This window comes from Bombina bombina, chromosome 2 (genome assembly GCF_027579735.1).
Source record: "Bombina bombina isolate aBomBom1 chromosome 2, aBomBom1.pri, whole genome shotgun sequence".
NCBI lineage: Eukaryota > Metazoa > Chordata > Amphibia > Anura > Bombinatoridae > Bombina > Bombina bombina.
This window is the reverse complement of record NC_069500.1, coordinates 1,274,397,548-1,274,421,005: the sequence shown is the minus strand read 5'-3', so window position 1 is coordinate 1,274,421,005 and position 23,458 is coordinate 1,274,397,548. Positions and strand designations below refer to the sequence as shown.

The 23,458-nt window shown below is 39.0% G+C and overlaps 1 protein-coding gene across 3 annotated transcripts in view; it reads right to left on the bottom strand.

The window, feature by feature from the left end:
* Positions 1-23,458, bottom strand: part of LGI2 (leucine rich repeat LGI family member 2) — a 120,266-nt gene that overhangs the window by 63,966 nt on the left and 32,842 nt on the right. For 2 of the 3 annotated variants that reach the window (XM_053704086.1, XM_053704088.1), the window contains 2 exons: positions 20,126-20,197; positions 8,732-8,803 (listed from right to left, as the gene is read on the bottom strand). In XM_053704086.1, coding sequence (XP_053560061.1) covers positions 8,732-8,803; positions 20,126-20,197 — 144 coding nt within the window. The remainder of the gene's footprint in view (positions 1-8,731; positions 8,804-20,125; positions 20,198-23,458) is intronic. The other variant, XM_053704089.1, reaches the window with a different exon arrangement.

The following is a 23,458-nucleotide window of genomic DNA, read 5'->3' as shown; positions in this document are numbered from 1 at the left end:
CTAAGAGACTTACTGAAATTGTTACTAAGGAGTGGGATAGACCCGGTGTGCCGTTCTCACCCCCTCCGATATTTAGAAAAATGTTTCCAATAGACGCCACCACAAGGGACTTATGGCAAACGGTCCCTAAGGTGGAGGGAGCAGTTTCTACCTTAGCTAAGCGTACCACTATCCCGGTGGAGGATAGCTGTGCTTTTTCAGATCCAATGGATAAAAAGTTAGAGGGTTACCTTAAGAAAATGTTTGTTCAACAAGGTTTTATATTGCAACCCCTTGCATGCATTGCGCCGATCACGGCTGCAGCGGCATTCTGGATTGAGTCTCTGGAAGAGAACATTGGTTCAGCTACTCTGGACGACATTACGGACAGGCTTAGAGTCCTTAAACTAGCTAATTCATTCATTTCGGAGGCCGTAGTACATCTTACTAAACTTACGGCGAAGAATTCAGGATTCGCCATTCAGGCACGCAGGGCGCTGTGGCTAAAATCCTGGTCAGCTGATGTTACTTCTAAGTCTAAATTGCTTAATATACCTTTCAAAGGGCAGACCTTATTCGGGCCCGGGTTGAAAGAGATTATCGCTGACATTACAGGAGGTAAAGGCCATGCCCTGCCTCAGGACAAAGCCAAAGCCAAGACTAGACAGTCTAATTTTCGTTCCTTTCGTAATTTCAAAGCAGGAGCAGCATCAACTTCCTCTGCACCAAAACAGGAAGGAGCTGTTGCTCGCTACAGACAAGGCTGGAAACCTAACCAGTCCTGGAACAAGGGCAAGCAGACTAGGAAACCTGCTGCTGCCCCTAAAACAGCATGAATTGAGGGCCCCCGATCCGGGATCGGATCTAGTGGGGGGCAGACTTTCTCTCTTCGCCCAGGCTTGGGCAAGAGATGTTCAGGATCCCTGGGCGCTAGAGATAATATCTCAGGGATACCTTCTGGACTTCAAATACTCTCCTCCAAGAGAGAGATTTCATCTGTCAAGATTGTCAACAATCCAGACAAAGAAAGAGGCGTTTCTACGCTGCGTACAAGAGCTCTTGTTAATGGGAGTAATCCATCCAGTTCCACGATCAGAACAGGGACAGGGGTTTTACTCAAATCTGTTTGTGGTTCCCAAAAAAGAGGGAACTTTCAGACCAATCCTGGACTTAAAGATCCTAAACAAATTCCTAAGAGTTCCATCGTTCAAGATGGAGACTATTCGGACAATTTTACCTATGATCCAAGAAGGTCAGTACATGACCACTGTAGATTTAAAAGATGCTTACCTTCACATACCGATTCACAAAGATCATTATCGGTACCTAAGGTTTGCCTTCCTAGACAGGCATTACCAGTTTGTGGCTCTTCCATTCGGATTGGCTACAGCTCCAAGAATCTTCACAAAGGTTCTGGGTGCTCTTCTGGCGGTACTAAGACCGCGGGGAATCTCGGTAGCTCCATACCTAGACGACATTCTGATACAAGCTTCAAGCTTTCAAACTGCCAAGTCTCATACAGAGTTAGTGCTGGCATTTCTAAGGTCACATGGATGGAAGGTGAACGAAAAGAAAAGTTCACTCGTTCCACTCACAAGAGTTCCCTTCCTGGGGACTCTTATAGATTCTGTAGAAATGAAGATTTACCTGACAGAGGACAGGCTAACAAGACTTCAAAGTGCTTGCCGCACCCTTCATTCCATTCAACACCCGTCAGTGGCTCAATGCATGGAGGTAATCGGCTTAATGGTAGCGGCAATGGACATAGTACCCTTTGCACGCTTACACCTCAGACCACTGCAACTGTGCATGCTAAGTCAGTGGAATGGGGATTACTCAGACTTATCCCCTTCTCTGAATCTGGATCAAGAGACCAGAAATTCTCTTCTATGGTGGCTTTCTCGGCCACATCTGTCCAGGGGGATGCCATTCAGCAGACCAGACTGGACAATTGTAACAACAGACGCCAGCCTTCTAGGTTGGGGTGCCGTCTGGAATTCTCTGAAGGCTCAGGGACAATGGAGTCAGGAGGAGAGTCTCCTGCCAATAAACATTCTGGAATTGAGAGCAGTTCTCAATGCCCTCCTGGCTTGGCCCCAGTTGACAACTCGGGGGTTCATCAGGTTTCAGTCGGACAACATCACGACTGTAGCTTACATCAACCATCAGGGAGGGACAAGAAGTTCCCTAGCTATGATGGAAGTATCAAGGATAATTCGCTGGGCAGAGTCTCACTCTTGCCACCTGTCAGCAATCCACATCCCGGGAGTGGAGAACTGGGAGGCGGATTTCTTAAGTCGTCAGACTTTTCATCCGTACAAATTGAACAAATTTCACCAAACAACGAGGGGAGAGTTATGCCGACTAACTCGCCTCACGTGTCAGTACCTACATCTCCCGCTCAGAGGGAGGTGCGTGATATTGTAGCGCCGAGTACATCTGGGCGGCCATTACAAATCACATTACAGGATATGGCTACTGTTATGACTGAGGTTTTGGCTAAATTACCAGAACTAAGAGGTAAGCGTGATCACTCTGGGGTGAGAACAGAGTGCGCTGATAATATTAGGGCCATGTCAGACACTGCGTCACAGGTGGCAGAACATGAGGACGGAGAACTTCATTCTGTGGGTGACGGTTCTGATCCAAACAGACTGGATTCAGATATTTCAAATTTTAAATTTAAACTGGAAAACCTCCGTGTATTACTAGGGGAGGTGTTAGCGGCTCTGAATGATTGTAACACAGTTGCAATACCAGAGAAAATGTGTAGGTTGGATAAATATTTTGCGGTACCGACGAGTACTGAGGTTTTTCCTATACCTAAGAGACTTACTGAAATTGTTACTAAGGAGTGGGATAGACCCGGTGTGCCGTTCTCACCCCCTCCGATATTTAGAAAAATGTTTCCAATAGACGCCACCACAAGGGACTTATGGCAAACGGTCCCTAAGGTGGAGGGAGCAGTTTCTACCTTAGTTAAGCGTACCACTATCCCGGTGGAGGATAGCTGTGCTTTTTCAGATCCAATGGATAAAAAGTTAGAGGGTTACCTTAAGAAAATGTTTGTTCAACAAGGTTTTATATTGCAACCCCTTGCATGCATTGCGCCGATCACGGCTGCAGCGGCATTCTGGATTGAGTCTCTGGAAGAGAACATTGGTTCAGCTACTCTGGACGACATTACGGACAGGCTTAGAGTCCTTAAACTAGCTAATTCATTCATTTCGGAGGCCGTAGTACATCTTACTAAACTTACGGCGAAGAATTCAGGATTCGCCATTCAGGCACGCAGGGCGCTGTGGCTAAAATCCTGGTCAGCTGATGTTACTTCTAAGTCTAAATTGCTTAATATACCTTTCAAAGGGCAGACCTTATTCGGGCCCGGGTTGAAAGAGATTATCGCTGACATTACAGGAGGTAAAGGCCATGCCCTGCCTCAGGACAAAGCCAAAGCCAAGACTAGACAGTCTAATTTTCGTTCCTTTCGTAATTTCAAAGCAGGAGCAGCATCAACTTCCTCTGCACCAAAACAGGAAGGAGCTGTTGCTCGCTACAGACAAGGCTGGAAACCTAACCAGTCCTGGAACAAGGGCAAGCAGACTAGGAAACCTGCTGCTGCCCCTAAAACAGCATGAATTGAGGGCCCCCGATCCGGGATCGGATCTAGTGGGGGGCAGACTTTCTCTCTTCGCCCAGGCTTGGGCAAGAGATGTTCAGGATCCCTGGGCGCTAGAGATAATATCTCAGGGATACCTTCTGGACTTCAAATACTCTCCTCCAAGAGAGAGATTTCATCTGTCAAGATTGTCAACAATCCAGACAAAGAAAGAGGCGTTTCTACGCTGCGTACAAGAGCTCTTGTTAATGGGAGTAATCCATCCAGTTCCACGATCAGAACAGGGACAGGGGTTTTACTCAAATCTGTTTGTGGTTCCCAAAAAAGAGGGAACTTTCAGACCAATCCTGGACTTAAAGATCCTAAACAAATTCCTAAGAGTTCCATCGTTCAAGATGGAGACTATTCGGACAATTTTACCTATGATCCAAGAAGGTCAGTACATGACCACTGTAGATTTAAAAGATGCTTACCTTCACATACCGATTCACAAAGATCATTATCGGTACCTAAGGTTTGCCTTCCTAGACAGGCATTACCAGTTTGTGGCTCTTCCATTCGGATTGGCTACAGCTCCAAGAATCTTCACAAAGGTTCTGGGTGCTCTTCTGGCGGTACTAAGACCGCGGGGAATCTCGGTAGCTCCATACCTAGACGACATTCTGATACAAGCTTCAAGCTTTCAAACTGCCAAGTCTCATACAGAGTTAGTGCTGGCATTTCTAAGGTCACATGGATGGAAGGTGAACGAAAAGAAAAGTTCACTCGTTCCACTCACAAGAGTTCCCTTCCTGGGGACTCTTATAGAATCTGTAGAAATGAAGATTTACCTGACAGAGGACAGGCTAACAAGACTTCAAAGTGCTTGCCGCACCCTTCATTCCATTCAACACCCGTCAGTGGCTCAATGCATGGAGGTAATCGGCTTAATGGTAGCGGCAATGGACATAGTACCCTTTGCACGCTTACACCTCAGACCACTGCAACTGTGCATGCTAAGTCAGTGGAATGGGGATTACTCAGACTTATCCCCTTCTCTGAATCTGGATCAAGAGACCAGAAATTCTCTTCTATGGTGGCTTTCTCGGCCACATCTGTCCAGGGGGATGCCATTCAGCAGACCAGACTGGACAATTGTAACAACAGACGCCAGCCTTCTAGGTTGGGGTGCCGTCTGGAATTCTCTGAAGGCTCAGGGACAATGGAGTCAGGAGGAGAGTCTCCTGCCAATAAACATTCTGGAATTGAGAGCAGTTCTCAATGCCCTCCTGGCTTGGCCCCATTTGACAACTCGGGGGTTCATCAGGTTTCAGTCGGACAACATCACGACTGTAGCTTACATCAACCATCAGGGAGGGACAAGAAGTTCCCTAGCTATGATGGAAGTATCAAGGATAATTCGCTGGGCAGAGTCTCACTCTTGCCACCTGTCAGCAATCCACATCCCGGGAATGGAGAACTGGGAGGCGGATTTCTTAAGTCGTCAGACTTTTCATCCGGGGGAGTGGGAACTTCATCCGGAGGTCTTTGCCCAAATACTTCGACGTTGGGGCAAACCAGAGATAGATCTCATGGCGTCTCGACAGAACGCCAAGCTTCCTCGTTACGGGTCCAGATCCAGGGATCCAGGAGCAGTCCTGATAGATGCTCTGACAGCACCTTGGGACTTCAGGATGGCTTACGTGTTTCCACCCTTCCCGTTGCTTCCTCGATTGATTGCCAGAATCAAACAAGAGAGAGCATCAGTGATTCTAATAGCACCTGCGTGGCCACGCAGGACTTGGTATGCAGACCTGGTGGACATGTCATCCTGTCCACCTTGGTCTCTACCTCTGAAACAGGACCTTCTGATACAGGGTCCCTTCAAACATCAAAATCTAACTTCTCTGAAGCTGACTGCTTGGAAATTGAACGCTTGATTTTATCAAGACGTGGGTTTTCTGAGTCAGTTATTGATACCTTAATACAGGCTAGGAAACCTGTTACCAGAAAGATTTACCATAAGATATGGCGTAAATACCTATATTGGTGTGAATCCAAAGGTTACTCTTGGAGTAAGGTTAGGATTCCTAGGATATTGTCTTTTCTACAAGAAGGTTTAGAAAAGGGTTTATCTGCTAGTTCTTTAAAGGGACAGATCTCAGCTCTGTCCATTCTGTTACACAAACGTCTGTCAGAAGTTCCTGACGTCCAGGCTTTTTGTCAGGCTTTGGCCAGGATTAAGCCTGTGTTTAAAACTGTTGCTCCACCATGGAGTTTAAACCTTGTTCTTAATGTTTTACAGGGCGTTCCGTTTGAACCCCTTCATTCCATTGATATAAAGTTGTTATCTTGGAAAGTTCTATTTTTAATGGCTATTTCCTCGGCTCGAAGAGTCTCTGAATTATCAGCCTTACATTGTGATTCTCCTTATTTGATTTTTCATTCGGATAAGGTAGTCCTGCGTACTAAACCTGGGTTCTTACCTAAGGTAGTTACTAACAGGAATATCAATCAAGAGATTGTTGTTCCTTCTTTATGCCCAAATCCTTCTTCAAAGAAGGAACGTCTACTGCACAACCTGGATGTAGTCCGTGCTCTAAAATTTTACTTACAGGCAACTAAGGATTTTCGACAAACGTCTTCTCTGTTTGTCATTTACTCTGGGCAGAGGAGAGGTCAAAAAGCTTCCGCTACCTCTCTTTCTTTTTGGCTTCGTAGCATAATTCGTTTAGCTTATGAGACTGCTGGACAGCAGCCTCCTGAAAGAATTACAGCTCATTCTACTAGAGCTGTGGCTTCCACTTGGGCCTTCAAGAATGAGGCCTCTGTTGAACAGATTTGCAAGGCTGCAACTTGGTCTTCGCTTCATACTTTTTCCAAATTTTACAAATTTGACACTTTTGCTTCATCGGAGGCTATTTTTGGGAGAAAGGTTCTTCAGGCAGTGGTTCCTTCTGTATAAAGAGCCTGCCTATCCCTCCCGTCATCCGTGTACTTTTGCTTTGGTATTGGGTATCCCAGAAGTAATGATGACCCGTGGACTGATCACACTTAACAGAAGAAAACATAATTTATGCTTACCTGATAAATTCCTTTCTTCTGTAGTGTGATCAGTCCACGGCCCGCCCTGTTTTTAAGGCAGGTAAATATTTTTTAATTTATACTCCAGTCACCACTTCACCCTTGGCTTTTCCTTTCTCGTTGGTCCTTGTTCGAATGACTGGGAGTGACGTAGAGGGGAGGAGCTATATGCAGCTCTGCTGGGTGAATCCTCTTGCACTTCCTGTTGGGGAGGAGTAATATCCCAGAAGTAATGATGACCCGTGGACTGATCACACTACAGAAGAAAGGAATTTATCAGGTAAGCATAAATTATGTTTTTTGGTTCGCATCCTGGATTATGCTTCCTGATTGGTGGCTAAATGCACCCACCAATAAACAAGTGCTGAACCAAACATTGGCTGGCTCCTTAGCTTAGATGCCTTATTTTTCAAATAAAGAGAACAAATAAAAATTGATAATAGGAGGAAATTAGAAAGTTGCTTAAAATTGCCTGCTCTATCTGAATCAGGAAAGAAAAAAATTGGGTTTAGTGTCCCTTTAAACACAGCAGTGCAGGGATAGTCTGAAAATGACTCAACATATAACAAATTAGAGCATGTAATTTTCCGACTGTAATGGCCCTTTAAATGTGATCATCTGAATGCTCATTAAAGGAAAATGCTGTAATGTGTTATATGCAAGCACCAGTGCAATAACAAAAAGTTCTAACCGTGGGGTTGATCGCAATCCTTTAGAAAAGTTTATGATTGTTCTACAAAATTAACCCTTTAAGTCTGTGGGGATTTTTGTAGATAAATCATATAATAAGCTTTCATTTTTTTTCTTTAAGGATTTTGATTGACCCCTATGTGCTTAACCTCTGCAAAATTATAGTCAGCTCCAGGCAGCAGTGCACTACTGGGAGCTAGCTGTACACACCAGGTCAGACAATGACAAGAGGCTTATGTGTGTAGCTACTAATAATGAGTCCGCTCCCAATAGTTCACTGCTATTCCTGAGACTTTCTAGGTGTGCTTTTCTACAAAGGATACCAAGAGAATTAATTAAATTTAAATATTTGTAGATTTTGTGCCTTTATAATTATGCAATTAATGTTCATTTTACATTGATGTAAAATGACATAATATTGATAATTAATGATATCACAAATTGATATTATTGGTTAAGAGAAAACATCTATACTGAATGAATCAGGTTTTACTTCTGTTTATTTTTCCTCAGCAAAGTCTGCACCATTCCTTATGAATTGTCCTTTTCTTATTGGTTTTCATGTGCTTAAAGGGACATGAACCCCAAATTTTTTTCTTTCATAATTCAGACAAAACATGCATTTTTAAACATATTTCCAATGTACTTATATAATCAAATTTTCTTTGTTTTCTTGTTATCCTTTGTTGAAAAGCAGGAAGGTAACATGAGAACTAAGCACATTTAATAATAGAAGTAAATTGGAAACTTTTTTTAAAATTGTATTCTCCATCTGAATCATGGGTTTCATGTCCCTTTAACCAGCTTTTCCTTTGACGTATTATCTGTAACACAGCTGGGTCTACTAATTTAAACATCTCTTGCTCTAATGGATTGGGTCTATCTTTTTGAGACAGATATATTTCAAGGGACATGAAAGCCAAAAAAATGATTTCATAATTCAGATAGATAAGTTTCCAACTAACTTCTATGATCAAATTAGCTTTGTTCTCTTGTTATTCTTTGTTGAAGAGATATCTAGATAAGTAGCATGCACATGCCTTAGGCACTACATGACAGGCAATAGAGCTGCCATCTAGTGCTCCTGCTAATTTATAACATTGTTGCAAAACTGCTGCAAAATAGTACTGCAGTCATGTGCACACTCCTGAATTTGCTTTCCTGCTTTTCAACAAAGGATAACAAGAAAACAAATACATACATTTTTTTATTTATCATAATCATGAGTAAGCAAATATGCTAGCTAATACATGACTTGTCTGTGCAGGAGCAGACAAAATATAAATAATACCATTTAAATCTAAGTCATGCTCATATGAGCTGTAATTATTTGCATATCTAAAGAATACTGTAGTTAATAAAATAGAATTTCAGACTTACAGATGAGTTAGATCTCGTAGCCCCCTGAATGCATGTCTTGAAAGGTTCTCTATTTTATTTCCTTCGATAAATCTATGTAGAAAACAGTAATTTAAATATAGCATTCAATACAACATTAGCATTTGTCAGCTGGATGATTTATTTGTACGGTGTAATAGGAGTGCTGAAATGCACAGTGTTTACATTCTTAAGGTATATACTTCTTACTGTGTTACATATGCAGAAGAACATTGCTCATGTCAGCTGAATTCAACAGAAAAAAAATAACAACAAACTGTAAAGAGCCAAGAGGAATAATGCACAGCTATTGCTTATTTAAATAAACAAGAAATACATGTTTGTGCACAGATTGCTCATTGGCTGACTTGTTGAAATCCTCCATTTTAAATTTAACAAATAAATATAATGTAATGCCACTTCATTTTCACTTTTTTTTAGCTAAATTTATTATTTCAAAGCATCCGCTGTGCATTACGACTTAGACCTGCTGAGTGGCTAGTTACAATTTACAATAAAGTGTTCAGTTAAAGGGTTGACATTAATTAAAGGGACACTGAACACAAATTTTTTATTTTGTGATTCAGATAGAGCATACAATTTTAAGCAACTTTCTAATTTACTCCTATTATCAAATGCTCTTCATTCTGTTGGTATTTTTATTTGAAGAGCAAGAATGTAAGTTTAGATGCCGGCCCATTTTTGATGAACAACCTGGGTTGTTCTTGCTAATTGGTGGATAAATTCCTCCACCAATAAACAAGTGCTTTCCAGGGTTCTGGACTTTCTTTTTCAAATAAAGATAGCAAGAGAACAAAGAAAAATTGCTAATATGAGTAAATTAGAAAGTTGCTTACAATTGCATGTTCTATCTGAATCACAAAAGAAAAAATTGGGTTCAGTGTCCCTTTAAGTACAATTATATTTGTAGCTGGAAGACACATAAATACAAAATCATGTGATACTGTGGGCTAAATGTCAAATGCATCTTGGCCTTACGTTTTGTTTATGTTTCTTTCAGCCTATTTTTTATTGTTTTGCAGCAGACACACAAGAAGCATAACATTATAATCTCATTTTTTATCGTTTTGTCTGTTATTTAATATGTGTAATGTGTTTAACTGCAAATAGATCATATTTTATACCTCCTAACATTTGTGCCTAGGAATTAGGTACTTGGGAGGTTGAAGGTGGCTGTCACCGTTTTGTGGGTGAGACTGTGTTGGAAGGGGGCAGGTGGATAGTGTGCAGGATTCTTGGGGGTGATTGGATAGTCAGTGAGCGTATCTGGGCAGTTTGTGGGCATATGGGCAGTCTCTGGGCGGGTGTAAGGGACATTTGGCTGTCTCAGTGGGACAAAGCTCATAAATAGGGACTATCCCTCTCAAATAGGGGCAGTTGGGAGGTAGAAAGTAAACAATATTTGAGTTAAGCCTTGTTTATTTATCACAATAATGTATTTGTTTTGTGTCTGTTAAACTTCTTGTGCAACTTTTAAGAGCACCAACAACAAATATGGAGGTTTTCTGCAAGCTCATATACTATACCTTTGCTTAAACATTTTTCATGACTTAATAATTAGTTCATATCTACCATATTATCAGCTATAATGCAGCGTCTAGCCCCTTCTAGACTGTTCAGTGGATGCTTCTCAGATCAGTTTGTTGAGATGTCATCTATCCTGAATTTGTTTCTGTATCAGTGCAATGTGAGGTATGAGAAACTCATCTGCTGACTTCCTCAAACACATCCAAATGGTTTATACTTACACCTCCCAGTTGTTTCCCTTTTTTTTATTTTTTTACAGGACGGTCTAGGTTTGTGATCCGCTGCTCATTCTGCTCTGCATTCCCCATATATATGCCCTTTTAACTCTATGAAACTGAGGAACACGTCCTGCCACACAAAAGTGCCAGGATTTGCACCCATACTGCCTAATCACACCCACAACTAACCCTCGCCTAGATTTAGAGTTGGGCGGTAGAGGCTCCTAACGCTGGTTTTTACCGCCCGCTGGTATTTGGAGTCAGTCAGGAAAGGGTCTAACGCTCACTTTCCAGCCGCAACTTTTCCATACCGCAGATCCCCCTACGCCATTTGCGTATCCTATCTTTTCAATGGGATCTTTCTAACGCCGGTATTTAGAGTCTTGGCTGAAGTGAGCTTTAGAACTCTAACGACAAGACTCCAGCCGCAGAAAAAAAACAGGAGTTAAGAGCTTTTTGGGCTAACGCCGGTTCTTAAAGCTCTTAACTACTGTGGTCTAAAGTACACTAACACCCATAAACTACCTATGCACCCCTAAACTGAGGTCCCCCCACATCGCCGCCACTCGATTAAAATTTTTAACCCCTAATCTGCCGCTCCGTATACCGCCGCCATCTACGTTATCCCTATGAACCCCTAATCTGCTGCCCCTAACACCGCCGACCCCTATATTATATTTATTAACCCCCAATCTGCCCCCCCCAACGTCGCCGCCACCTACCTACAATTATTAACCCCTAATCTGCCGACCGCACCTCACCGCTACTATAATAAAGTTATTAACCCCTAATCCGCCTCACTCCCGCCTCACTAACCCTATAAGAAATAGTATTAACCCCTAATCTGCCCTCCCTAACATCGCAGACACCTAACTTCAATTATTAACCCCTAATCTGCCGATCGCACCTCACCGCTACTATAATAAATGGATTAACCCCTAAAGCTAAGTCTAACACTAACAACCCCCTAAATTAAATATAATTTAAATCTAACAAAAAAATTAACTCTTATTAAATAAATTATTCCTATTTAAAGATAAATACTTACCTGTAAAATAAACCCTAATATAGCTACAATATAACGAATAATTATATTGTAGCTATTTTAGGATTAATATTTATTTTACAGGCAACTTTGTATTTATTTTAACCAGGTACAATAGCTATTAAATAGTTATTAACTATTTAATAGCTAAAATAGTTAAAATAATTACAAAATTACCTGTAAAATAAATTCTAACCTAAGTTACAATTAAACCTAACACTACACTATCAATAAATTAATTAAATAAAATACCTACAATTATCTACAATTAAACCTAACACTACACTATCAACAAATTAATTAAATACAATACCTACAAATAACTACAATTAAATAAACTAACTAAAGTACAAAAAATAAAAAAGAACTAAGTTACAAAAAATAAAAAAATATTTACAAACATTAGAAAAATATTACAACAATTTTAAACGAATTACACCTACTCTAAGCCTCCTAATAAAATAACAAAGACCCCCAAAATAAAAAAATGCCCTACCCTATTCTAAATTAAAAAAGTTCAAAGCTCTTTTACCTTACCAGCCCAGAAAAGGGCCATTTGCGGGGCATGCCCCAAATAATTCAGCTCTTTTGCCTGTAAAAAAAGAAATACAATCCCCCCCCCCAACATTACAACCCACCACCCACATACCCCTAATCTAACCCAAACCCCCCTTAAATAAACCTAACACTAAGCCCCTGAAGATCTTCCTATCTTATCTTCACCATACCAGGTTCACCGATCCGTCCTACGAAATCTTCATCCAAGCCCAAGCGGGGGCTGGCGATCCATAATCCGGCTGAAGTCTTCTATCAAGCGGCGGCTGAAGAGGTCCAGAAGAGGCTCCAAAGTCTTCATTCTATCCGGGAAGAAGAGTAGATCCGGACCGGCAACCATCTTGATCCAAGCGGCATCTTCTATCTTCATCCGATGACGAACGGCTCCATGTTGAAGACCTCCGACGCGAATCCATCCTCTTCTTCCGACGTCCAACTGAAGAATGAAGGTTCCTTTAAGGGACGTCATCAAAGATGGCGTCCCTCAAATTCCGATTGAGCTCGCATTCTATTGGCTGATCGGAACAGCCAATAGAATGCAAGCTCAATCTGATTGGCTGATCCAATCAGCCAATCGGATTGAACTTGAATCTGATTGGCTGATTCCATCAGCCAATCAGAATTTTCCTACCTTAATTCCGATTGGCTGATAGAATCCTATCAGCCAATCGGAATTCAAGGGACGCCATCTTGGATGACGTCCCTTAAAGGAACCTTCATTCTTCAGTTGGACGTCGGAAGAAGAGGACGGATCCGCGTCTGAGGTCTTCAACATGGAGCCGTTCGTCATCGGATGAAGATAGAAGATGCCGCTTGGATCAAGATGGTTGCCGGTCCAGATCTACTCTTCTTCCCGGATAGGATGAAGACTTTGGAGCCTCTTCTGGACCTCTTCAGCCGCCGCTTGATAGAAGACTTCAGCCGGATTATGGATCGCCAGCCCCCGCTTGGGCTTGGATGAAGATTTCGTAGGACGGATCGGTGAACCTGGTATGGTGAAGACAAGGTAGGAAGATCTTCAGGGGCTTAGTGTTAGGTTTATTTAAGGGGGGTTTGGGTTAGATTAGGGGTATGTGGGTGGTGGGTTGTAATGTTGGGGGGGGGATTGTATTTCTTTTTTTACAGGCAAAAGAGCTGAATTATTTGGGGCATGCCCCGCAAATGGCCCTTTTCAGGGCTGGTAAGGTAAAAGAGCTTTGAACTTTTTTTAATTTAGAATAGGGTAGGGCATTTTTTATTTTGGGGGTCTTTGTTATTTTATTAGGGGGCTTAGAGTAGGTGTAATTAGTTTAAAATTGTTGTAATAGTTTTCTAATGTTTGTAAATATTTTTTTATTTTTTGTAACTTAGTTCTTTTTTAATTTTTTGTACTTTAGTTAGTTTATTTAATTGTAGTTATTTGTAGGTATTGTATTTAATTAATTTGTTGATAGTGTAGTGTTAGGTTTAATTGTAGATAATTGTAGGTATTTTATTTAATTAATTTATTGATAGTGTAGTGTTAGGTTTAATTGTAACTTAGGTTAGGATTTATTTTACAGGTAATTTTGTAATTATTTTAACTATTTTAGCTATTAAATAGTTAATAACTATTTAATAGCTATTGTACCTGGTTAAAATAAATACAAAGTTGCCTGTAAAAAAAATATTAATCCTAAACTCGCTACAATATAATTATAATTTATATTGTAGCTATATTAGGGTTTATTTTACAGGTAAGTATTTAGCTTTAAATAGGAATAATTTATTTAATAAGAGTTAATGTTTTTCGTTAGATTTAAATTATATTTAACTTAGGGGGGTGTTAGTGTTAGGGTTAGACTTAGCTTTAGGGGTTAATCCATTTATTATAGTAGCGGTGAGGTGCGATCGGCAGATTAGGGGTTAATAATTGAAGTTAGGTGTCTGCGATGTTAGGGAGGGCAGATTAGGGGTTAATACTATTTCTTATAGGGTTATTGAGGCGGGAGTGAGGTGGATTAGGGGTTAATAACTTTATTATAATAGCGGTGAGGTGCGATTGGCAGATTAGGGGTTAATTATTGTATATAGTTTGCGGCGACGTTGTGGGGGGCAGATTAGGGGTTACTAAATATAATATGGGGGTCGGCGGTGTTAGGGGCAGCAGATTAGGGGTACATAGGAATAATGTAGGTAGCGGCGGTGTCCGGAGCGGCAGATTAGGGATTAATTGTGTAATGCAGGGGTCAGCGATAGCGGGGGCGGCAGATTAGGGGTTAATAAATGTCAGGTTAGGGGTGTTTAGAACTCGGGGGTACATGTTAGGGTGTTAGGTGCAGACTTAGGAAGTGTTTCCCCATAGGAAACAATGGGGCCGCGTTAGGAGCTGAACGCTGCTTTTTTGCAGGTGTTAGTTTTTTTTTTCAGCTCAAACTGCCCCATTGTTTCCTATGGGGGAATCGTGCACAAGCACGTTTTTGAAGCTGGCCGCGTCCGTAAGCACCGCTGGTATCGAGAGTTGAAGTGGCGGTAAATTATGCTCTACGCTCCTTTTTTGGAGCCTAACGCAGCCATTCTGTGAACTCTAAATACCAGCGGTATTTAAAAGGTGCGGCCAGAAAAAAGCATGCGTAGCTAACGCACCCCTTCTAACGCAAAACTCCAAATCTAGGCCCCTGTTTCCTCCCAGGCCAGGACCGGAATCCACCCATAGCTTATCAGTAGGCCTCCCCACCAATGCACACTACAGTTTCATAGAAACTCTCTGCTACTGTTAAAATGTAGGGCATATTATTTTACAAGGATATGTTATCCTGATTTTGGGAGCTATATATAAAAAATATAATTTATGCTTACCTGATAAATTCACTTCTTTCAAGATGGTGAGAGTCCACGATCTATTACTCTTTGGAATTACTCTTCCTGGCCACTAGGAGGAGGCAAAGATTCATAAACCCCTGGAGCTTTATAAAACCCCTCCCACCTTACTGGTAACTAGTCTGACATATAGCCAAGCAAGAAAGGTAGGAAAAGGAATGAGCAAAAAAAGGAGGAGGGAAAAAGGTGTATAAAATTAAAAAAAAGAGGTGAATTAAAGAAAAAACTATCAGAAAAAAAATTACATGCTGGGGTCTCTTAGACTCTCACCACCAAGAAATAAATACATTTATTCATTACTGTCTGAAGGATTTCCTACCAAAGGCTGATTTGGAAAAATGAAACAACATCCAAAATGAAAAAAATAAAACAAAGTATGCAAAGAAAAACCAGATAGCTGTCTAGCAAATTAGGTCAACAGAAGCTTAATTAAAAAAATATTTTTTTTTTAGCAACTAACCTGGAAAAAAAGGGCAGTATTCCAATAAGGAGGAGACTGACCCTTCCCCCCAAAAAGCCTTATGAATTAAAAAAAAGCTTAAACCAAGAAGCCAAAGACCCAGCCGTAGCTATCTTGTTCTTTTCAAAGATAAGGAAAAAAGAACAAACAGACTAGAGGATTATCTGAAATCCTAAATATAGCCTGCAGAAAAAAACCACAAAGCCAAATTATGGCGAATCTTCTCCTTAGAAATCTAAGGGCAAAAAAAAGGAACAACCATTTCCAATTTATATTGTCCACTTTAGGCAAAGAATCAAACTTAGCAATTAAAACTGCCTTATTCTGATGAAAAAACAAGATAAGAAGAGACACAAGAGAGAGCAGACAACTCAGAGGGGTAGATTTAACAAGGGCTGAATGGCCCTTGTTTCCGTGTGAGCCTTCAGGCTCTCCGGAAATTGCAGTTATGACTAAAGACCGCTGCTCTATAACTTGTCCGCTGCCTCTGAGAAGGCAGTCTTCAATCCGCCCGATCCTATACGATCGGGCTGATTGACACCCCCTGCTAGCGGCCGCAAATCTGCAGGGGGCAGCATTGCACAAGCAGTTCTGGTGAACTGCTTGTGTAATGATAAATGCCAACAGCGTATGCTGTCGGCATTCAGCAATGTCTGCTACAGTGTATCATGTCGGCCAGACATTGGTAAATCTACCCCAGAGACTCTCCTAACAAAAACAAATTGCCAAAAGAAACAAAAGTTTCCTAAACAAAAGGACATATGCATAGGCTCAAAAATGAGGACCCTGCAAAAACCCTTAGAATAAAATAGAAGTACCAAGGAGGAAGAAAATGGCTTAATGATAGGCTTAATCCTAACTAAAGCCTGAACAAAACATAGAATGTCAAGAAGATTAGAAATCTTCTTGTGAAACAAAAACAGAAAGAGACGAAAACTAACCCTTAAAAGAACTGGCGGATAAATCCAAACAAACCTGAAGAAAATACAGATTCCTAGGATTCCTAAAAGAAAAATAGGAAAAACAATAAATCATACACCAGAAAATAAAGGTCTTCCATATCTTATGGAAAACCTTCCTGATCACAGGTTAGCAAGCCTAAAACAAAGATTCAACTACAAAAACAGAAGAAACCTCTCTTTTTAAGAACTAGCCATTCAATCTCTAAACCATCATGCTTAGAAACTTGAGATCCTGAAAAAAGAAACAGATTTTGAGGCAGATTATCCTAGCTGCAGAGAAAGAAGCCATGGAGGACAACTGGACAACTGTACTAGATCTACAAATCAGATTCTATGAGGCCAAGCTGCAGAAAATAGAATCAGAGATGATTTAGCCTGCCTGATCCTAGTAATTACTTTTGGAAAAAGAACCAAAGGAGAAAAATTATATAATCTAAAGGAAAAAAACTAAGGAGCTATTAGAGCATTCACAAACTCTCCCTAAGGATTTTATAATCCTATTGGGTATCTTCTGTTCCTCCGCCCCCTTCATTTCCTCTTTTGATTTTCTAAGGGCTGGACTTCAAGAGTGTCATATGACACACACACTGATTGAATGTTCATTGGAATTGTCATTAAAAAAAAGAGTTAATTCCACTGGGCCGGCAATACATTGTAATATAAACTTTCCTATAGGCATGGATTGAGTCATTTTCATGGATAGATAAAAAAAAAGTACACATATACTTTTTTTGTAATGTAAAAGATTACATATATTGCATTTGATTAGCTAAAGTTTACCAACAATTTAACCTAGAAGATGGCAATTATAGCATCACAAATTAACGCATTAGCAGATTTAAACAAAGCCAAAGGATACAGAACATCTTTACTAGCATAAAGGTTATTACACGAAATTGAAGAGGCTGCAACTAGACAGGCAATACTGCATTACTAGCCTGAAAAGAAAACCTACTTCCTTAAAAGCTTTCCTATGAAGGGATTCCAGCTACCAACAAAAGAATGATGGTTCATACAGCCAAATTAGAAATAGCCCCATCCATTTTAGGGACAGACTCTCAAAGATGAAAAATAGAGGCTGGCACAGAAAAAAATCTCTTAAAACCTTGCCAAAGGGCGGAAAAAATACCTGGCTTAGACCACTCCTAGAAACTATCTCAGAGACAGCATCAGAAACTAAAAAAAAAAATCTGAAAATGTAGCAATCCAAAAATGTAAACAGACTTATCCTCAGATACCTTAAGATCTTGAAACCCCAAAATACCTTATACCTCTTTTAACATTAGAATGAAGATGATACATTTTCAACAAAAAATAGGATAGCTCTATATCCTGATCAGAGACAGACTCCAGATCACCAGATAAAATCTCACCCACCGAGGACAAATCAGCTGAACCAGGATCAGAAACATTGTCTAATACAGACTTAGAATTAGTAGAAGAAAAATATAGAACTGAACTTTAATGCTTAGATAAAGAAGGCATAGCCACCAGCATCATAGGCACAGTAGAGTGTATGAAATTCTTAAATCCTGTAGCAAAATATGGAGAACTCCCCTGTATGGAACAAGCAGAAGGAGGGCAGATACATTTAGAAGCAAAATCTGCATTAGACAGATTAAAATGTATAATAACATTTAACAAGGTCTGCACAGCTGAGGGCGGGAAAACCAGAAAGGAAAAACGCGATAACGTGCTCAAAACGAAAAGGGAATGAGAGCGTAAACAGACGTGAGTAAAAAAAACTAAAGCGCACAAAAAAATAACTGCATGTGAAAACCCGATGCACACAAAAAATGACTTGTGCTATCCCCGATTGCCCAACTTACACTAGCCCAATAGGCCAACATGCGCAACCTGACAGCTGGCAAGCACAAACCCAACGTACAGAAATAACATGCGCAAAAATATTTACAGAATAGAGCCTTAAAAATAAAAAGAACATACTAAACAAATACATAAAAAATACATATTAAATACTGTCCCCAGGCTACAAAGTAAAAACATATATAGCCCCACTGGCTTAATGAGTCTCCCTAAATAAAAAATGTACTTATCCATAGGCACCCAACTACTGGACATCTTCTAACTGTGATCCAATAGATAGCTAAACCAGTACTGAAACATAACAGCAGAGTATATGGAATAGGTGTATACCAACGACCCAACAGGAAGAGGCTAAGGCACGTTCTGCCGACACTTGTAAAAGGCTTGTGACTAATTGTAATTGTGCCACTACTACATACTCCGAATACATCCCTCCATCTAAAAGCAGCACTATGGGGGAAAAATGGGCCACAAATCAGTTGGAGAACCCCTTTTACAGAAGAACATCTGGAGCACCTTCATTCTTCACCATCCTCCTGGGGATGGAAAGACAAGACCACTAAGGTGAGATGGGTTTTATAGAGCTCTTGGGGTTTAGGAATCATTGCCTCCTCCTAGTGGCCATGAAGAGTAATTCCCAGGAGTAATGGACTGTAATATCACCACCTATACCACCTATATGAAATAAATATATCTTTTTTATCTTTTCATTTTCTGTCTGTGTTCAATATTTGTACTTCCAGCTCTTACATTCAAACTATCTTGTAGATATAAATCAGTGATGGTCAACTTCCTAACACATGGGGCCACAGATCAGTAGTTTAGAAGCTTTAAGGGCCGTGGATCAATACTTTAGAACCCTTAAAGGCAGTATTTAAATGTATAGCTACGCGCAAATAATAATAATATATTTTGTTAAAAAGCCCAGTGGCATATGACCTGATTTAAGGTTTCCGGGTATCCTCTGTCTGCTGTTCTCCCCATCCAGATGGCTCTTTTGACTTGCGTCCACCACCAGAAATCTCTAAACTCCACATTTTTAGTTCCCCTTTTTATTAGGGCCACAAAATCTATAGCGCACATTCTTAATTTTACTTTTCCAGGGGCTGCAAAAACTAGTGCAGAGGTCCAGATGTTGTCTATACCTGATATAGAGTATTCTTTGGCAGTAAGTCAATTATATCCTTATATATCTGATAAACATACAGAGCTGCTGATTAACAATCAATCACAAATTGTCAGGAATCACTGCCCCCTGTGATTGGTTGACAATAATATGCTCATGTCGTGAATGGGCAAAGGTGACTCCCCATTCTTTATTCCCATGCTTATTTAAAATGTTAGATTAGCATTGGCACATTTATCAGCTTGCAAAACCCACACTGCTGATTAGTAAGGTATTGAGGAATCCCTTTAAAATTGGGTAGGGAAGACAGTGCTATTATAAAATATTATATTAAGATGTTTTTATTAAGACACATCAGTAGAAAATATTAAGGAAAGCCAAAAATAAAGATATTTTACATAAATAAGTTAAATGCAATAAATACCTCAAGCAAACCAGCAAAAAAATGGTGGAAAATAAAAAACAAACCACACTGGAGTTGCCTTGTTAGTGTGATAAGTCAAAATCTATAGCGCAAAGTATGTAGTAATTCATTTTTATTGGCCTCATGTTTTGTAATAAAGTACTAAACTAATAAAATACTCGTTTTTGAGAGCTTCCTTTCTTGATGTGCAAGTTCAGTTGTCAGTCACTTTAATATGAAATGGCAGGCAAATAAAAAGGTGTCAATACATTCTGCAATGCTCTTATTTCCCCAGCTATAAAACAAAAAGAGATCTTTGTTGATTACATAATTATAGATCTTAGCAAAATAAAAAATATACAAGCTCTAGTTGACAGGACAGGAGTAAACTTAACATATAAAGTAGAGCACTTACAGGTACTCGAGGTGAAAGAGACCGGCAAAGGCATCATCTCGAATGACAGTAAATGAGTTAGAATTCAGCAAGCTGAAAATGAAGACAGCAGGTTAGAACCTGAGATTGCCATGCTTAGAATTAGTCAAGCAGAATTTATTTACTGTTGCGACAACATATTGACAACTGTAGTTATTGGCTTATAGCTTGTAAAGACGATGCCTAGTTTTTAGAAGACTACAAAAGAACTCCTTTAGTAAAAACAAATATGTTAATTCAAAGTAAACTAAAAATAAACAGATTGTGTTAAAAAAAATTATATAGACAATTTTTTTAGATAAAGAAAAATAACATTCTAGGGTGCATTGCCTGTTTAGACAGAAAAGAATGAAAATCAAGAGCTTCTTTAATGACAAATTACTCTGCATGATGGGAGGATCTAGAATACATCAATGTCTCTGTAAATATATTCTCAATGCAATAATATACTTCTAGAAAATGTGCCAGAAAATAAGACTTTCAAATAAATTAAAAGGATTTAAATATTTTACAGAACATACGATGAGAAAACAAATAGGAGGAAAACATGTCTATTAATGATGTCAGTTTTAAGGCTGAGGTTTATTAAAGTGCATTACATCACATATTACATCATACATATTATATCATAAAACCCTCTACAAAAGCATATTATAGCATAAAACCCTTTACTGAAATGTAAGCTGGGTCAGGTTTTATCTGTATAGGTGTTTGATGTTAAACACTTAGAACTTTTTTGTTTTGACTAAATGTTTACAATAATCTTCTAATGGTCACTGCAGAACAGTACTAGAGGAAATCTCGCTGTTCTGCTAAATTCTTGCATTATATATTTACTCTGTGTTTAAAAAATACAAACCCCCAAGCTAATTTTACTATCCAAAATAACAAATTTAAACCTAAACTAATACCCCTAATCTAAACCTAAACTAATACCCCTATAAAAATAACCCCCCTCCCAAAATTAAAACACCCCCTAATCTAATACTAAACTACCAATAGCCCTAAGTTAAGAAAAGGGTGTTGTCTCACAAACTTATAACAAAAACAGAATAACTGCCTACCCACTGATCATACTTCTCACAGAGTACGATCCAAATGAAGATTCAGTGTAGGGTAGGGTGTGGGTGGCGCCTTTGGGCTGTCTGTTTACAAAGTGACCTTATTGGAATAAGAATAATATTAATAGTCCTTTATTCTAATATTTTTAAAAAACATGTGATTCCAACATTCAATTGGCACTGAGAGCTCTAATTGTCATCATACATGTGTGTCACTGATAAGTAACCAATCACAACATCTTGTGTTCATAAAAATCAATAAAATATTTTAATATCACAATTTAAAAACAATATTACTGCCACCGTTTCAATATCAATTATAAACTTATGTTGCAACTAAATGAGACAAACTTACAGGGTGTTTCAAAGCAGTTCTTCTATCCTAAATGTCCGTATCTGAACAAATACTGGGAGCAGTTATTATTAATAATTAGAAGACTTTTGCTCCTCTGTAACTTTATACCCAAATTTTTTACTTATGTTTTCTGGAAATTACTTGGTTTTAAAAGACTTGTTCTCATATGATGGCAGTCTGTGTAATTAGGAAAATCCTTAAGTATGACATTTTCGGTATATAATTGAATCCTGCGACAGTCAAAGAAGTAACTGTTACAATGTCAATATACGTGGTAATGAATATATTAGACCACAAAATAATGTTAAATTTAAGCAACACCTGTTTGTAAATGTTGCACCTTTTAGGTCGAAAATAGGTTTTTCAGTTATTGTGTTGTACTCACTGTTTCTTCGGCGTCCTCCGCCAGTCTGCACGCCCCTGTGCTCATACGTTGCGTATTTGTAGTAACCAATCGTTGACAATTTCTTAGAGTGCGCACTCTTTTGAATATACTTGTGTATCTTCAAACTCCTACCGCTTCGTTCTTAGAAGTATTTTCAACACTGCGGTTATGGGAGTCAATCCAGGATCTCAATTCAGGAGCTGTGAAAAAAATAGAACGTCTACGCGTTTCAGCTGCTCAGAGCCTTTGTCAATATGATCTTTCTTTCATGCTCCTCCTCTATATAGGGCTAGATGTTAACCCTTCATTTGCTTTGATTGTAGCTGTAATCTTCTCAAGCCAAATTTGGGTTGTTTAAATCTTCACAATAATAGCATAAGGATATTCTTTCTGGCTTATTCATAACTATTTATTTCTTGGGTTTTTCAATTATTAATATGCAAAACTGCTCCTCAGTTCTTTTAGAACAATAATAAAATTCTATGCTGCATATATATATATATATATATATATATATATATATATATATATATATATATATATATATATATATATATTTTATTTTTATTTATACATATAATATATGAGTTTTAATTCAATAGTCCTATCAGATTGTCATTGGGATTTTTTATATTATTATTTTGTTAACAGTGTACAGATATACAACACACAATCATATTGACATATCTTTGTTTTTTTGTTTAGAAAGGTCTATTATTATTTTAACCCTTTCTATACAGACTTCTATTTCATTTTAAAATTCAAGTCTAATTCACTATTAAGGCCTGCAGGCGATAGTGTTCCAAAATCATAGATAAGCTCTGCTTCCTGTCTTAATAATTTCTCTTCCATATTACCCCTTCTACCATCATGTGTTGTGAATTTTACTGTTAGGGGGGACTTTTTACTGTTAGGGGGACTTAGTATTTTTTTAAATGTAAAAGAGCTGTTTAACTTAGGGAAATGCCCTACAAATGGCCCTTTTAAGGGCTATTGGTAGTTTAGTTTAGATTAGGGGTGTTTTTATTTGGGGGGGGCTTTTTTATTTTCATAGGGATTAGGTTTAATTTATTTTATTTTTGATCATTTTGTTTATTTTTTTCTGTAATGTTAGACTTTTTTTATTTTTTTGTAATGTTAGATATTTTTTTTGTAATTTAATGTTAGGATTTTTTATTTTAAATGTAATTTAGTAGTAATTGGGGTTAATTTAGGGGGTGTTAGGTTAGGAGGCTTAGTAATTAAATTAGTTATTTGCATTGTGTGGGGTTGGCGGTTTAGGAGTTAATGGGTTAATTAGGTTTATTGCGATGTGAGGCGTTGGCGGTTTAGGGGTTAATAGGTTAATTAGGTTTTTTGCAATGTGGGGGGTTTGTCGGTTTACGGCTTAATAGTATAATTAGCTAGTTGGCGTTGTAGGGTTTGGCAGTTTAGGGGTTAATATTGCAATTTATTTTGTTGCCGTTGTGGGGGGTTGGTGGTAGTTTCTGTTGTGGGAGTTTAGCGATTTAAGG